Here is an 18,523-nt window from a genome sequence, read left to right on the forward strand (position 1 = left end):
TATCGGGGGTTCGGGGTTCGGGGGTAGTGGGGAGAGAGGGGGAAAAATGAGCTGACACCAGGGACTCAAGTGGAAAGTGGGTGTCATAAGAATGATGAAGTCAACATATGTACTAAAGTGCTGGACACAGATGACGTATGTACAGATTGTGATGAGTTGTACGAACCCCTAATAAAATGATTATTTAAAAAAACCATTGAAATGGCTCAACATTTATAAAGCAAAATTTTTGTATAAATAAAATTTATAAGGCAATTTCATAAAAACATCAAATGATGAAATCATATGGAAGACGTTCTCAGAGCACGGTGAAAGCAGCAGAAAGAGAAGCTGAGCAAGTCTACAAAGATTGGTAAGCCAGGATAACATTTTCAAATAGATCATGGTTGAAAGAAGAAACTTTGGGAAAGTAACTGACTTTTAAAACTGAAAATTAATTTAAAAAAATTGCCCAAAAATCTATCTGTGGAGTTAATGTAATCCTAAAATCTTTTTAGAAGTTTTGTGGTGAATTAATTCTCAAGTTATTTTTAAATGTTAAGCATCAAGAAAGACTATGGACATTTAAAACACAAAAAACGATGACAGACTAACATAATCTGATTTAGTATGTATTATAAAGCAACAATGATTAAATAGTGTGGGAATAGTCCTGCGAAAGATAATTAGATAAGTAGAATATAATAAGGAATTCAGACATAGGTCTTAAACACATACTGTATTTTTATGCAAATAAACAATTATTCCATAATACATTTTTATATCATCATGTAAAAGAATTAGCATAGAATACTTAAGAATATGCCTTGGGGAGGGCAGAGTTGGCAAAAAAGATGTATAATGTGAATGTAATTTGCATAATGATACTCATTAAAGATACCTCTGCAATGCTGTTGAGAAAGATCTTTTAAATAAATGGATTTCCATTTAGATAAACATTAACCTTTATCCCTCCTTCATATCAAACATAAAAATTAATTTCAGATCTACACAGACTTAATTTGAAAGATAAAATAATATAGCATTAAGAGTGGACATAAACAAATAGCTTCATGACCATGTAGTAGACAAATATTTTTATAAAAGACACAATAAGTATCAATGACAAAGGAACAGCTGGATAAATGGGATTTCATTATAATTAAGAAGTCCTGGTGGTGTAATGGGCTATGCTGTTAACCAGAAGGTCAGCGGTTCAAACCTACCAGTCACTCCCAAATAGAAAATTGAGGCTGTCTACTCCCATAAAGAGTTAAGTCTTGGAAACCCCAAAAGAGGAGTTCGACCCTGCCCTGGAAGGATGCTCGGAGTCGGAATCGGCTTCATGACCGTGAGTTTTGTTGTTTATTTAACCAAAGAGACCATTGTTGATAAAGTGAAAAGGCAAGCCACAAATGGGAGATTATATTTGAAACACAGCTATATGATAAACACTTGAAACTATCCTATTAATCACTAGGAAAATAAAATGAAATGCAAATAAAATTAAAATGAGCAAGATGCTTACATAGACACTTCATCACACAAGCTAAACAAATGATCAATAAACATCTGAAAGGACTATCAACATTATTAATCATAAGGGAAAGGCAAATTCAAATCATAATGTGTCACATATTCACCAGAATGTGAAATAAAAAATGTGAAATAAAAAAAATAATAAGCAAATTTGATGAAGATTTAGAGAAAATGAAACTCTCATCCATTGCTTGAGAAAGTGTAAATTAATACAAGCACTTTGAAACACAAATTAGCAATAACTACTAAAATTTATCATTCATGTAGCCTATGGGAAACCCTGTGGGCTGTAATCCACAGTCGGCACTTTGAAACTACCAGCCGCTCAGAGGGAAAAGACCAGGCTTTTGATCCCTGTAAAGAGTTACAGTCTCAGAAACTCAGAAGGGCAGTTTGTCTGTGTTCTCTAAGGTCACTGTGAGTCAGCATTGATTAGATGGCGGTGAGTTTGAGCACAGTGTCTGACTAAACAATCCTGTGTTTGAGATATATCCCCCAGAAATATGTACCGTATATGCTCCTGCAAGCCGAGTTTTCCAGCACATTTTTAATGCAGTTTTTGTGGTAATATTAGGTGTCTCGGCTGATTTTCGGGTCGGCTTATACTCGAGTATATATGGTACATGTATGTACTGCGATGGTTAAGACGATATGTCAGCTTGGCTAGGCCACATGATCTTCAGTGGCTTGGCAGAAATTATGTAATCATCTTCCATTTTGTGTTTGGATATGAACAGTCAGTTGAAAGGGCAACTTTTTTTTTTTTATCTGTGGCCTGTATCCAATATGTATGGGCATTCTGGCAAAGCTCATTTCTTCTCAATCCTCCATCTAATTTACCATTCTCTATCCTTTGGTTCTTGCGATGTGAGCCAGCTGTGATGTGATGTGACCCTGCTGAGAAGTCAGGCCCTCCAATTTGTGAGTCAGGAAAAGCCTTCAGTCTGATTCAGGAATATGGGCCTTGTAAACCTCTACAGGTGTGTGAGCCATTTCCTTGAAATAGATCTGTCTATACATAGATACAAGGAGCCCTGGTGGCACTGTGAGTTAACTGTTGGGATGCTAACCCTGAGGTTGGCAGTTCAAACCCACCAGCCACCGTTGGGAGACAGATGAAGCTGCCTGCTCTCATAAAGATTCAGAAACCCGATACAGGGTTCATAGGAGTTGGAATTGACTCAGTGTGGTGGGCTTTTTGTTTTTCATACATCTATTTATACACTTCACTGACTTTTCTCCTCTTGAGGGCCTCGTATGAGACATTTGGTACTGAGAACAGTTCAAGAGGAAGAAAATCTTAAGGATGAGTTTTATGAATTGGTTTTCAAGTCAATACACTGATGACTCCAGTTCCACTGGGGACGAGGGCACTGCTACCGTATGGCAAGAAGTGGCACTGGAAATGTGTAAAATATCACCAGTATTAGGACAAATCACTGTGAGAAACAGGGCTCTGGGTGACTGTTTGATGTGGTTCAGCTGAGAAGAACAGCTAGTCTGGTCGGCTAGTTCTGTTTTTCCTAGATTAAGTGGTAAAAGGAAAAAAATGAGCTCAATGCTTCTAAGCCACATTCAAACACATTATAAAAGTCTTAAAAGTTGCCCACTTGTGCCCTGAAAGATAGCCGTATATTTTCTTGCAGTAATAGAGTTGATATTGCAAAAACATAAATCCTGTTAAGATTCTGTTAAGACAGGTTGAATTATAACATCAATTAAATTCCCAATTTTGAGTGGTGTCTGAAGTTAACATGAGGGCATTGATTTCATTTCAGGAAATGAAATCCTGAAACTTGGGATTGGGACGTGTGGGCAGATAAACAAGAAGCTGGGAACACCGAGTCCATAGATTTCATTAAATCTCATCTGCCGACAGAATCACCCCTCTTATTTCCATCTGAAGAGAGTACTCCATCTTTGTCTGCCAAGCTCCATCACCATCCTTTATGCAACCATAATGAGATTTATCTAGCTCTGTCTAAGGAGCTTTTGTCTGAGATATTGGCTGAGTCAAGATACTTTACAAGATATTCCTGAATGTCCCTAGGAAACATCCCTGCCACATACTTTTTGCTTCTAGACCTATAACTAGATTTAAGTCCCAGTGAGTCCCAAGAGATGAAGTAAAAAGCGGGACCAAGCGGCAGTTGGATTACACAGGATCATTCTCATCATGGAATGGGTAGTGCTTTTCTTTTGCTAACATAGAAGGATATGGATTTGCCTTCCATACATGCAATCTTTCTGTACAAACTACCATCCGTGGGCTTACAGAATGCTTTGTCTACTGGCATGGTATCCTGAACTGGATCACCTCAAATCAAGAGATTCATTATAAATAAAGTCTGACATTGGGCCCATAGTCATAGATGTCACTGGTATTACCATGTTCCCAAACATCTGCAAGCAGTTGGCTTGATAGAATAATGTAATGGCTTTCTAAAGACACAATTATGGTGCCAACTAAATGGTTATACCTTTCAGTGTTGGGTCAGTGCTCTCCAGGAGGATGCATTAATGTGTTCTAAAGTAGCACCCACTAGATGGTGTTATTTCTTAGATAGCCAGGATTCATGAGCCTGGGAAACCAGGAGTGGAAATGGGAATGGCAACACTCACTATTAACCCTAGTGAGCCATTCACACAATGTTAGCTTCCTGTCCATGATTCTATATTTAGAACATTTAAAGGCTTTAGTTCCAAAGGGTAGTGTGCACCCACCAGGAGACATGACACTGATTTTATTAAACTAGAAGGTAAGAATACTGTCTGGCCATGCTAAGTTCTTCTGGAACAACAGGCAAAAAAGGGAGTTACTGTGTTGAGTGCTATGATTGTTCTTGAGTACTAAGGGGAAATTGGACTGATATTACATAAAGGAGGTAAGAAGAGTATGTTTGGCACACAAGAGATCCCTTAGGATGTCTCTTACTATTTCCCTGCTCTGTGATTAAAGTCAATGAAAAACTAGAGTAACACAGTTCCACCATGACTGCTAATGCCCCAGAATTTTCAGGAACAAAGGGTTTGGTCATCCCACCGTACAAAAATCCATCACCAACTAATGTACTTGCTAAGAGTAAAGGAAACAGAATGGACAGTTCTCAATATCAGCTATGATCATGAAACCAGTTGCAAAAATGAGGATTATAATTGTTTTTAGTGTTTCTTCTTTGCTTTGTATAACAAATGTCTTTGTTTTCTTCTCTCTTTTATCTCATTATTTAAGACAAAATATAGGAGTATGGCAGTTACATAAACTCCTGTCAACTTGTGAAGGGGTGAAGTCTAGCCTGTCAATCAGGTCATAGCCAATGAAGCCTCTGTGTGGGCATGGCCTTCTCTTGAGGATTCTGGGAATCCTGTCTTCCTCCCTTTTGGTGGGATACACTCTGTTTCAACTATCTCTACTTGTTTCCTAGCTAGACATTCTTGTTGACAAGCCACATGGAGCTATGCTGATGGCAGCCAGAGCCTTGGAGCTGGAGGAGCCACGTGGAGACCCACACCAGCACTAAGAGGCTTCCACCACCACTGGATCCACAAGACTTTCCAGCCACTGGCCTGTGATCTTCCTGCACTCATAGTCATTGCATCTGTTGTGTGAGTCTGAAGAGGAATTTACAGATTGGTATCGGACACATGGGCTAATATCATACTTAGGGACTTTATCAGAACTGGGCTGGAATGTTTTCTCAATATCCAATTATTCTTTGATATAAAGCTCTTTCTTATACACATATGCGCCACCCTGGATTTGTTTCTCTAGTTCACCCAGACTAACACAAGGAGGTAAAGAGGAATAATGTTGTACACATTTGTACACGCTTTTGGTTGTACACATTAGTTGTATCATGGTAGGTAAAATTATGACTTTATAATTGTCTTTATTTAGAACAGCGGTTCTCAAACTGTGAGTTGCGATCACTTTGGGGGTCGAACGACCCTTTCACAGGGGTCACCGAAGACCATGGGAAAACACATATTTCCAATGGTCTTAGGAACCAAGATACCGTTCCTCTATCTGTCTCCAGGCAGGTCCACCCACATGCAGATATGCTGATCTGGTGATAAAGAAGCAATCTCAACCTTCTCACTGAGGTTGGCTTTTTTATACGTACTGTGGCAAAATGTAGCAATGTAGTTTACTGTTGTTATATTAAAACTGTTACTCATGCTGCACTAGGTTTCAGGACAAAATTTCATTTATTTGTAATTAGAAGTAAATATTTCACAATATATAATTACATATTGTTTTTGTGATTAATCACTATGCTTTAATGATGTTCAATTTGTAACAATGAAAATACATCCTGTATATCAGCTATTTACATGACGCTTCATAACAGTAGCAAAATGACAGCTATGAAGTAGCAATGAAAATAATTTTATGGTTGGGGGCCACCATAACATGAGGAACTGTATTGAAGGGTTGCGGCATTAGGAAGGTTGAGAACCACTGGTTTTGAGATTAGGACCCCTGGTGGCATAGTGGTTACAAGATGGGCTGTAATCCACAAGCTCGGCAACTCAAAACCCCCAGCAGCTCCACAGAAGAAAGATGAGGTTCTCTACTCCTGTAACACTGGCCATCTCAGAAACGTACAGGGGTATTTTTACCCTGTCCTGTAGGGGCAGTTCTACCCAGTCATATCGGGTTGCTAGCACTTGGCATTGGCAAGAGAGCTGTGAATTTTATTTACTTATTTATAGTTTAATTATGGGAAAATATTGAATGATACAGAAGATGTTAAAATAAGATGGAAGTAATACACAGTCACTGTACCAAAAAGAACGAGTCAACATTTAGCTATTTCAAGGGGCAGCATCGGATCAAGAACCAATGATACAGAAGGAAGAAGTACAAGCTGCACTGAAGGCATTAGTCAAAAACAAAGCCCCAGGAACTGGTGAAATACTAATTTAAATGTTTAAAGAAGCTGACGAAGCACTGGAAGCACTCACTCATCAATGCCAAGAAATTTGGAAGACAGCTACCTGGCCAATGGCTGGGGAAAAAATTCATACTTGTACCCATTCCAAAGAAAGGTGACCCAACAAAACGCTCAAATTATAGAACAAATCATCGATATCTCATGCAAGTAAAATTTTGCCAAAAATTATTCAACGACAATTGCAGTAATACATTGACAGGGAGTTGCTAGAACTTCAGGCCAGATTCAGAAGAAATGGAACCAGGGATATCATTGCTAATATCAGATGCATCTTGGCTTACAGCAGAGAATACCAGAAAGATGTTTAATTGTGTTTTAGTGATTATGCCAAGGCATTCGATTGTGTAAATCATAACAAATTATGGATAACCAAAATTCTCACAACTGGACCAATAAATGGAGAAAAGATCGACAGTGTCAAGGATTTTTTTCTTACTTGAATTCACAATCAATGCTCATGGAAGTAGCATTTAAGAGATCAAATGACACACTGTATTGGGTAAATCTGCTACAACAGACCTCTTTAAAGTGTTGAAAAGCAAGGACATTACTTTGAGGACTAACGTGCACCTGCCAAGTTATGGTCTTTTAAATTGCCTCATATGTATATGAAAGTCAGTCATTGAATAAGGAAAACTTAAGAAGAATAAATGTGTTTGAATTATGTGCTGGTGAAGAATATGGAAAGTATCTAGCCATGGAAACTTACAGAGCACAAATCTGAGCTGCCACACATTGGGCTGCTATGAGACATAGTCAACTTGACAACACTGTTTATTAGGATATCGCTGGTTCAGCGGTAGAACTCTAGCCTTTTATGTGGAAGACATGGATTTGATTCCCACTCCTCTGTCAGTGGAGGTGGGCATGTTGCGCTGATGCTAAACAGCTTTCAGCAAAGCTTCTTTACTAAGGTGAGCTAGAAAGAAGGACTTGCAGGTCTACTCTGAAAATCAGTCAATGGAAACCTATGGCTCCCAACGGGCTGATTCTCAACTGGTTGTGCAGAGGGTGCAGATGTGACCAGAGTTCTGTTCTGTTGTGCACATGCTCACCATAAATTGGGATGATGTGGCAGAGCTTACAATAATGGATATTATTAAAGAGCCTGAGGTAAAGAATCCCGATGTGAAAAAGTATATACTCATTCTAAGACTCTATTTCTTTAACGTTCAGTAAAAGATACATGTAATTGAAGGAGCCACGTAAGGAGGCCCATGTCTCGTGTTGTGTATCTGTCAGGACAGTGCGCAGACGTCTGTTCTAGCTGGTTCTCATAAACTGCTTCCTTACTGCAAACAGCAAGGAATTTGGGGAACAGCTGCATACAGTGTTCCCTGGGAGCAGTAGACAAGAGCAGTACGGGCTGAGATAGGAAACTCTCTCAGGGCTATGAGAAATTCAATGGGAATACCGAACTTATCTGGGAACAGTGACAGTATTTAGTAGATAAGAATAAAGCGCTGTGGTTCGTCAGGGCTGCAGTTTGTACCGTCTCTGTCTGTGTCTATTTTGTGCTGCAGCCCTGTATTGTCTGTGTGTGTGTGTGTGTGTGTGTGTATGTGTGTGTGTGTCTGTTTGGTTCTTTGCTCATTCTCCCCACTCGGAAAGCGCGCCATGGAATCTATTGTGGTAGAAGTTGGGCGAGGGATGCCCTTTGCAGAGGGCATTATCAAAGGGCATGCCCTTTGAAGATGGATGAAGAAGCTTTCTGGGAGGCTTGCCATGTTTGATGTCGTAAATTGTAAAGTGAACACATAGGGTTTAGGTTGTGAAAAAACAAAACAAAACAAAAAACGGTTGATTCCCACATTAAATGTGTCTTATTTGTCAATTTAAGAGTTACATAACATACACACAACTTGGTAAGGGAACATTTGTGCAAAGAACGCACACAAATATAAAACAAGCCAACAAAACAAAACAACTCCTCCCCCAAAGCCCCAGTTCATTGCTGTCAAATTAGCTTCATCTCATGACCTCCCCACGTGTCTCAGAGTAGAACTGGGCTTCCCTGGGTTCTAAATGCCCACAACCGCTCAGAAGAGCTCACCAGACCTCTCTTCCAAGGCCCTTCTAGGCGGACTCAGATCCCTACCCTTTCAGTTAGCAAACCCATCGACCATTTGCACTGCCCAGTCCGTGTAAAATATTAGAGTAGGGCAGTGACAGCTGAGAAGACAATGTGAACTGTAGGAGACATCTCCAGAGCACAGATTCTGTAGAATTTGGCTTCTTTAGACAAGTGAGAATAAGAAAGCGTGTGGAAGTTAGTTTGCGATTTGAGTAAGCTGGAAATTCAGGGTACAGGACCGTTGTTGTAGCTGCTGGAGAGGAAAAGCGTGGCCAAAGCTACCATGTCGCAACGGAGATCGCTAAGGGGATACAGGTGGAGATGGTTAGTAAATGAAATCAGGAAAACGGGTTAGAAAAGCTCTTCTTGAATTTATGGGGATTCTTCTCTAGAATTAAAGGCGCCCTGGGCGCCAGGACTCCATGGGGGTGGGCTGCAAACACACCCACAGTTTGAGGCTCTAGACTCCAGTGGCTTGCTCTCCGACATCTGAGCCAAGGAGAAGTGTGGCAGCGAGTGGGGAGCAAGAGGAGTAAGGATCTGGGGTCTCCTTCCAGTCTCATGGGGCTCGATGGCCCAGGGGAGCCAAGCCACGCCTCCTGCCTGCTTCGCCCTTGCTGGCTGCACACCTGTACCGAATCCTCAACCTTGGATGTGGAAGTTGAACTCTCATTCTTTCTCCTAATGTATTTAATTAGCTTCTCTGGTCAGCAAGGACCTAGCAGCTGAAGTTGCTCCGGACTGGTCTCCTGGCAGTGAAAAGAGGAAGGCCCTCAGGGAGGCATGCAGTGACACAGTGGCTGAAACAAGGGGCTCAGGTTTGGGAACCACTGTGAGGATGACTCAGCCCCCGGGTGGGTTTCCTTCTGTTGTGTGTAGGGTTGCCATCGTGGGGATCATCTCGACGATGGATGGCATCTAACATCAACAACAACAATGACGGCAACAACCACCACCACCTCCTGGTTATCTGTCATTCTAAAAAACTAGGATCAGGTACTAAAAAATGTAAAAGACAATTCCTAAGCAAGACAAAGATTTTAAGTATGTTTCATTAAAAACATTCTTCTCTAAAACGAATTTTTAATTTCATACATCTCTATGACCACAGGACATCCATTGCCAGTGAGTGGATTTTGACTCATAGCAACCTATAGGCCAGAGTCCAACTGCTTCCTAGGGCTCCTGAGGCGTGGCGTTCCCTACATCTCCACAGGAGCAGACAGCTTCTCCGTGCTGGTGGGTTTGAATTGCTGGCCTTGAGGTTAGCAGACCAACGAGTAACCCACTACGCCATCAGGGCTCCTCTCCCAAAGAACAGGAGTAATTACATATAATACTATTTTGACATTTAACTTATGCTGCACCAAACACACACATGTGTGTTATAAAGCCAGATAGGCCCGCTCTAATTACACAGGAAATAGCTATGAGAAATTAGGGTTCTGCTTATTTTGCTTTTATAAAGGATAATTACTTGTTCTATTTTTATTTTATAAGACTCGTTAGATTTTACAATTGAAAAAACAGAACCCGAGTTGTTACTAATACACTTACTTTTTTATTAGAAGCATTACCTACCAAGAAGCTATGAGGCTTTAATCTGTAGCTTACAATATAAATGTACTTCAGGTCTTTACCCACAATTTTGCAACAGTTCTGACTCCTGGGAATCTAATGTGTCACTATAGAACTGTGTTCTACTGGCTTTCCAATCACCGATTTTTGGGGGAAGTAGATTAGCAGACCTATTTTCTTAAGTGCCTCTGAGTGAACTTGAATCTCTTACCTTTCAATTATCAGCCAAGCATGCTAACCATTTGCACCATCCAGGGACTCCATTTTCTGTGTAGGGCATCCTAATATTCAGCAAGGTCATAGGCTATCGTCCCTTAGTATCTTTTAGTATCAATTTTTGGTTGAGTTTGCAAGATCAAGTTTGAGTTATGGCAAGGAATGAATTTGTGGATATATAAATAAGAAGTAATAGAACTTCCAGCTCCCTCCATCTCTTTCTAACTCACTAGTTTTTGTCCTTCCTTAAAAAAAAACACCATAGTTAAAGGAGATGCAAGTATGTTCCATGAGAAAATTCATCTGCAAATACAAGTATCCTCAGTTAATCAAAAGTAATCCATTCCTTCAACTGTGTGGAGTAATAACACACTTTTCAGATAGTGGGAACCCAATTTCATTTTTTAACTGTCAAAGTCATAACACATATCTAACCTATGCTGATTGTATCTGTCAAGCCACTGAAATAGGATTTCTCTAGTTATTAAAAAATATCATGCTAGGTGCAAACAACATAGTGAAACTTTCCAGAAAGTAATATTCTCATCATTTTTCTTATGCTTCAAAACTATAGTGATGATGGTGCAGGCCTGGGAAGTGTTTTGTTTTGTTGTGCATGTGGTCATTCTGAGTTGGAACCAACTCGATGGCAGCTAACAACAAGGACAGCAACAACAACAACAACAACAACAACAACACTAATATGCATGGCTCCAGGCACAGGATGACGGACAGCTCAGGTCTTCTGTATGTTTGTGTCTCTCAACATGCTTTATCATTTCCAAAGGTTATTCTTCAGAAGAAAAGACCACAGAAGCTTCCTTCCTTCCTTTGGAAATGGTTCTATTTTTCAAAAGGCTCTTTCACATAAAAATGTGGGGAAGATAACCAGCAAGAACACACAGCAAGTACAAAAGGATTAATACAAGGGCCTTCAAAAAGTCTTCGGAAAAACAGAATGAAAAGGTAACAGAATTCTTCCATGAACTTTTTGAAGCTTCCTCGTGCATATATGTGTGTATATGCACATAATTGAGGAGGTTTCCAAAATTTCACAGGAAAAAAATCCATTACCTTTTAACTCCATTTGTCCATGGACTTTTGGAAGCACCCTCCTATTGTATGTATGATCCTACTTAGATGAAATATGCAATGGGTAGCAAGTACACCTTACTCGTGGTTCCCAGGAGTGGAGGGGCACTTCTAGCCTGTCCTGCAGGGTTGCTATGAGTTGGCGTCCACTCAATGCCAGTGAGTGTGGAGGGTCTTTGGAGAAGAGTTGGGAGCCGGGAAAGGAAAGCCTCTGCTTCAGGGACACTGAGTTCCTGTCAGTGCTGGTGGAATAATCTGGAAACCGATAGTGGTGATGGTTGCACAATACGGTGAAAGTACCCAATGTCCCTGAATCTGCACACATAAATATCATTCAACGGGGCAATGTTGATCTTATCTATAAATAAAATGGCTACATACATCATTATGCTAAACTGTATGTTAGCATAATACTTTTTAAATGCACATTAGACTGAGAACACAGGGGGAGAGTGATACCACACATGAAACAGTCAAACCCACGGAGCCAGCCCCTCGTTTTCCCTTGTGGACCTCAAACAGCTTGCTCCCTTATGGTACGTTTCAGCCCAGATAATGAATCCAGGTTAACAATATTTACAGATAAATAAAAAGTATTTAAAAGAGAGTGTAGCTAATGGAAATTACAGTAACATAAGGAATGCTATTTCACACTTATGCTCAGTCTTCATGATGTCATGAGATATGCTGCAAAGTTAATTAATGTCCTCCCAAGGCATTGTCTTAGAAGTCAAATATCATGCAGTGCTTCATAGATGTCTACTATACTTTTAACAAAATGTGATGTAAGAGGAAGATTTCCATTTGATGTTTGTTCCAATGAGAGGTGGTTAATTGCACCTATCATCATTGAAATGTTCAGAGAAGGAAAGAATTTTCCTTTCAGTTATGTGCAGTAGACTATTTTGCATAAACAAATACACATCAAGACTATTTAAAAAACACTGATAATATTGATAATGAATCCTCTCATTTAATAGTTTTATTCAGGCTAGTTTCTAAGGAAAAACAAGTGTACTGAGTGAAATATTTTGATTATAAAGAAATTTTGTAATATTTTAAAGGTCCCCTAATAGAATATCTAATGGTAGAGTAATATATCATCCTTGGCCTTACCCTTTAATTTCAAGGCTTCTAATACCTTTGAACCAGCAGTTACATCACTCACTAGCTTGATTTCAATATTTTGTGAAGTCAGTTGGAGCAACTTTTCAAAAAGGCGTTGACCCTGGAAAAAATATTCAGAGACAGAGAAAATCAGAAAACCTACATGTTTACCATTCCAGTAGGTTAGAAAAAAACTCATTAAAAGCTAATGTATTTATTCAAATTTTAAAAAGAAAGCATTGTAACAATTGGTATTCATGGAAGATTTATTAAATTATTTCAAGAGTTTATATAAGTGCACACAAGATTGCATTATATCTTTTCTCTCAGGTTGCTCTGTAATTATTATAATGATAATTTCAAGTCTACAATAAAAATCACCCTCCTTTTACTTTCTCATGAACTCTGAATTTATTTACATATGAAGAAGCAATAGAAAATACTAAACAGTTGCATTTTGTGAGACCTGAATTCCAGCTGTTTTTCCAATTTACAAACCGTGTTTCTTAATCTCACTAATCTTCACTTTCTTCCTTTGTCATATGCAGATAAAATTAGTATTTACTTCAGAAGTATTTTATGAAGATTAAAGGAGTTAAAAAGAAGCATTTGTTAATTATCCACAATTGTGAAGTAAATCATGGCTATTAACCATTGATTTGCCGGAATCCTTCTTTCTGTTTAGAACTTGTTTTATTGAATTCAAATAATATTCTCTCCAGTGATTTGTACTTCTTAGCCCAAACAAAATTTTTTTAAAAAAAGGAAAAGTCTCTCTTACAAGCTTCTCAGAAGCAGGTCAACTTTTATAGTAGATTTTAATCTCAGGGAGATTGCAAAGAGTGGAAGATCGTGATCATAGTAGCATTATCCCAGGTATATGAACGGCAACCATTTTCCCCTTTGGATTTTGCATGGACTTCATCTTATTATAAAATCGAACCATTTCTTTCACTGATTTTTAAGTTCTTTGCAATTTGGCTACAATTTCAATGCCTTCAGGTGCCACGCTAGAAATACTCTTGGGCTTTAAAGACCTCTTCTCTTGATTGGCTAAGAAAGGACCATTGATAATAATGTATCGAAAGGGCTCAGTGGCAAGAGGAAAGAAAGGAGGAAATGTAGATGCAGAGCAGTGACGTATGCAATTTAACTTCAGAAAGAAGAGATGATGAATCAATATCCTAAAGCTTGGGATCTTCATTCCTGTGTTTGGAGGAAGGAGTCGACATTCCTTCCTAAGGCCAACAGTGGAGTCATTGGGTGGTACAAATGGTTAACCAGCTCAGTTGCTTAATGAAAGGTTGGTGGTTCAAGACTACCTGGAGGGACCTCAGAAGACAAGCTTGACAAGCTACTTTAGAAAGATCGCTGAGAACCCTCGGGAGCACAATTCTTCTCTGGCACTGTGAGGTCCACATGAGTTGGAATCAACTAGACAGCAACTGCCCTTTTTAAAGCTAATAGGAGGAAGAAGCAGGTGCAGCTAAATTCCATGGCTCTTGTGAATGGCGTAGAAATGACATCTAATGCTGTGGCATAGAAGTTTCCTTTGACTTTAACAGACTGTGCTAATAAAGGCTGACCAAAGTGGAGGCCAACACAGGCAACCAAATTATTCTGCACATCAGAGCTTGTAGGCAGTGTCATCATGAACCAAGTATCCCTATGTTGAATGACATATGAGTGCATTCGTGTAAACGTAAACAATTAGAACACCTTTAAAACAAGAGTTGACCGGAGGAGAAACGAGACAGAAGAACAGCACAGAAGTGAAAATGCTGATTTTGATGTCTCTCTGTACATTTCAACTTGGCTACGACTATGGAACCTGGCGGTGTATGGTTATGTGTTGGGCTGCTAACCACAAGGTCAGCAGTTTGAGACCACCAGTTGCTCTGTGGGAGGAAGATGAAGCTTTCTGTTCCCGTTGAGAGTTAGTCTCTGAAACCCACAGGGGAAGTTTTCTCCTGTCCTGTAGAAACCACTCTGAGTTGGAATTGACCCACTGGCAGTGAGATGACTATGGAGAGAGCTAGCCTGACAGTGGAGGTGCCAGATATTGCAATGTGAGGAGAGACATACTGAGGCGCTTTGAGACTTCTGCAGAGTGATGTCAGAATCATCTTCTTCATCAGCCTTAGTACCTGAGCTTTAGCACCAGTATCTGCCTGTCACACAGCCTTGAAGGCACAATGGTGTCTTCAGAGCCCAGGTTTCTAGAGCCCAGATCCATGACACCATACATCCAGTCACTGTTGTATGTATTTATCCCTCTCATGCAGACAAAGGGCTTAGTAAATACTTCGTATATTCTGCGAGGCTCTGTCACTAGTAGACCAGCATTTACAAAAATACTTTTATTTTTTGCTCCGAAGTAACAGAATATATATTTAGCCCAAATGAGAGACTTTCTAACCTGTATTTCTGGTTCCATGTCTTAAATTTATTCACACCATGTTATTTTTATGAGTTTTAAAAAGATTAGAATGAACGAAAATGAAACCCTCAAATCTATATACACTTGCAGACTGTCATTAAATGAGGTTTATTTTTAGTCCGTGCTGATTATTTACGCCAAGGAATCTTAAGATTTTAAATTATATGGCGTACAGTAATGAATTCCACCATGGGCATGAGGTGCAACTTCTATTAAATCTGTTTCAGTCTCTTCATTCCTTGTCCACCTACATTTCCTAAGTTGTTTAAAATGTAATCACTTCCAAGTGTCTGTACTTCTGTGCAGATGTGTCTGAAGACCAGTACATCCAGAACTAAAGTTACTCGTCATTTTTAAAATAAAGAAATAGAAGAAACTCCTTGATTTTTAAGTCACATCTCAAACAGGTTTGAACAGGTTCAGTCATGTTTAATTAACTACACAAATCAAGAACAGATCCAGATTTTAAAATCTAGTGATTTGAAACACTAGCTAGAGTGGGAAAATGAGAGGTCAAAGCCCCGGAATGGGTGTCGTTAGCCCTCCCAGGCTGAGACATGGCATTGAGTTCTTGCCAGACCTGGAGAGCAGGGCACATTCAGTGAAGCATGGCTGAGCAGCATCTTTAAGGCGGGCATCATCGTTTCGGGTACAAGCAGTTCAAAGAGAGTTGGCTGCTATACAATGCACACACTGTCTTTGTTTCCTCAGAGGGAGATTAAGTCTTTCTAGGCAGGCTGAGACCCATAATTTTTCCTCATTCTAGTTATCATTCTAGTTCACCCGCATTAAAAACAAAACGAGCTGTTGGCCATATCTGAACTGGTTCAAAGTCTTGTTTTAAACATCACTAACTTAAAAAGTTGTCCTTTATGGTGGAAGAATATTAGCCAATATTTGAAACTTAAAGAATCACTTTGAAGATAGTCAATGGCTGAGGCATGCTGACCTACTTTAAGCCAATTTTTCATGATGCCTGCAAAAATCTTGTGACAGACAGTATGGTCTTGTGGAGGAGGTTGCAAACCAAGAATAGAGACACAGCTCTTTCCCTTTGTGACCTTGAAGAAGCTGCTTCAAAATTGTTTTAAGGGTTGAATTTTTTGTTCAGATGGAAACTTAAGCTAAATCTCTCCTCTAATCTCTATCTTCAACTTTGTGGAGGAATCCACAGTGGTCCTTAGAACACAGTTTGGAAACCACTGAGTTTTACTCCTTTGTCACACTGAGAAGGAAAGGAACAGGTCAATGTTGAACCCTCAAAGTTTCTGGCCAGGCGGTGCAAGTGGTCAACATGTCCAGATACTTATTGGAAAGTTGGAGGTTCAGTGCTACACAGAGATGCCTTTGAAGAAAGGCTGGCAATCTACTTCCCAGAAAGCAACCACTGACAATCCCATGCAGCACAGTCCTCCTCTGACACACATGGGCTCACCACGAGGGGAGCAACTCAAGGCAACTGGTCTGTCAGTGGAGGCCTCAGGGCATTGAGATTTCATGCAAACGGAGAATGCCATAGCTGGAAGATACCTGAAAGGTCTATAGTCGACCAATCTCTTCATTCCTAAGTAAAGTGCTGTAGCCCAAGGAAACTAAGTGACGTGCTGATAATCACACAGTCTTTCAGTGGCAATGTTAGATTTAGAACCTACAACATTCCTGAGTTAGAGCCATTCTCTCCAGGTGACTGTGGATAAGTTAAAACTGAAGAAAGATGGGCATTCTGGAAAGAAATGACCCTTAGCTCCAATCTACTCAATTCTCCCAAGGCAAGCAGAAGACACTGATTATTAATAGCCATGCTCTGGGGAGTCTAGGTGTCTGCAGGACCTTTCATTATTAGCCTCATATTAGTGTCCCCGGGCTCACTGTCTTGCAAGCAGCAGGTGCTGGGATGATTTCCCTAAGTCTGGGCTAGGAATGTGAAGTGTGGAATGGGAGAGGTGTCCCCCATTTGCCTTAGTGTGGGCTAATTGACAATCTAATAGTAACTGGTTGCACCTCCAGTCCCTAAGGGAGAGGCAGAAGCCTTCAAAAAGCCAGTGAAGCCGTAGATCAACAGCCTTGAAGGGACCCAGCAATAAGAGAAATGCTTGAATGTAGCAGGCACACGATGACAGTGACTTCTGAGGAAGATGGGCTACAGCTAACACACAACATGAGCATTAAGCATGTCCACGTATGGCTTGAGAACAGAACAAGTTACAGATAAATCTCAAAGACATAATATATGAATAATAGCTGTGTAAGGTAAGAGAGGTCAAAAGAATGTTTGCAAATAACAGATGAACAATTGTCCCTGGTGAGGAAAGACACAAATCTACAAATTTGAAGGGCAGTGAAAGATGGAAGCAAAGGTGACATACTTGGCACATTATGTAAAATTATTGCATATTAACAGTAAGGAAACATTCTTACAATATTCTGGCAAAAAATGATCAGCTTGGCATGGGACTTGGCAGCTGTAATGCTAAACATGAACATGGCTCCTAGAGACTGTGGAGAGAAAGGGACAGAAGACTCAAAGTCCTTTACTAGTTAAGGAGATGGCACCCGCCAGGGTGGAGGAAAGAGATATTTGCTGATGTATACGGATTTAGGGACGGCATTTTCTATCTATATAGTTCATCTGAGAAAAATATTAAAGGAAGACCTCTAACTCAACTCTAAGTAACAGTCATCCATCAAGGAAGATCAGGGGAAAAAGAAACAAATAACGAGCAATGGCCACGTGATGTATATATGTGTTTGATAATTTGCTACATGGGGATGCTTGAACTAGAAGGAGGCCTACTACGTGGGGGAGTCTATTGGACTCTAGTATGTGCATTCTTAATGGGGGTAATATTATCACACAGAGTGAAAATTAGTTATTTTGGGGTAGAAATTTGACTTTTTAGGTATCAAGCACAATATACTACACATATGGTACATCAGTGGTTTTAAACTTTCATGGAGCGGGGAGGCAACATTAGGAAAAAGGCACCTTAGGAAGGTACTAATGAAAAAAGTTTGGAAAATACTGGCTTACAAACAGCACTATGAACAATCCCAGTAAAAAAAAATAGAATAAGGTGAGGGAAGGCTTAAATGGAAAAAAGCAAGTCACTATTATATACCCACTCCTGCTTAGACTCCAAAGACTAGGTCATTATGCAAACTCAAGGAAGAAGGAAAAGAGGAGGAGGAGGGAGGGAAGGAAATTGGGAAGAGGAAGTGAAAGAGGTGGGGTTGGAGGTGGGGGAAGGGTGGGGTGGGAGGAACTCAAATCCTTGGGACTGCTATGCTCCTGACAACACTGCTTTGAACCCTAATGGCGGCATTCCGGTGAATCTAGGGCTCTGTAGATAGAATAGAGTGGGGTCTGGGGTTAAGATAGTAGGTAGGAATTACTAATTGGGTCTCCCTTACTCTTTCCCCACCTACCTTCAGGCCCAGCACCTGCTGCTACCTGAGAGGCTGAGGAAGTAGTTTATCGTGCCAAACTGTTCGATAAACACACTTAGGATTAATTGAAAGGCGGAGAGATAAATGGCTCGG

At 40.0% G+C, this 18,523-nt stretch overlaps 1 protein-coding gene across 4 annotated transcripts in view; it reads right to left on the reverse strand.

The window, feature by feature from the left end:
• PLD5 (phospholipase D family member 5) overlaps positions 1-18,523 on the reverse strand; it is a 457,190-nt gene that overhangs the window by 172,714 nt on the left and 265,953 nt on the right. For 3 of the 4 annotated variants that reach the window (XM_004699951.3, XM_045298282.1, XM_045298283.1), the window contains one exon: positions 12,553-12,664. The exons of the other annotated variant lie outside the window; for it this stretch is intronic. In XM_004699951.3, the coding sequence (XP_004700008.1) occupies positions 12,553-12,664 (112 nt within the window). The remainder of the gene's footprint in view (positions 1-12,552; positions 12,665-18,523) is intronic. 4 annotated transcript variants of the gene reach the window in all.

This window comes from Echinops telfairi, unplaced genomic scaffold (assembly GCF_000313985.2).
Source record: "Echinops telfairi isolate 266 unplaced genomic scaffold, ASM31398v2 ScPeMD7_7424;HRSCAF=8462, whole genome shotgun sequence".
In the NCBI taxonomy this organism is placed as follows: Eukaryota; Metazoa; Chordata; class Mammalia; order Afrosoricida; family Tenrecidae; genus Echinops; species Echinops telfairi.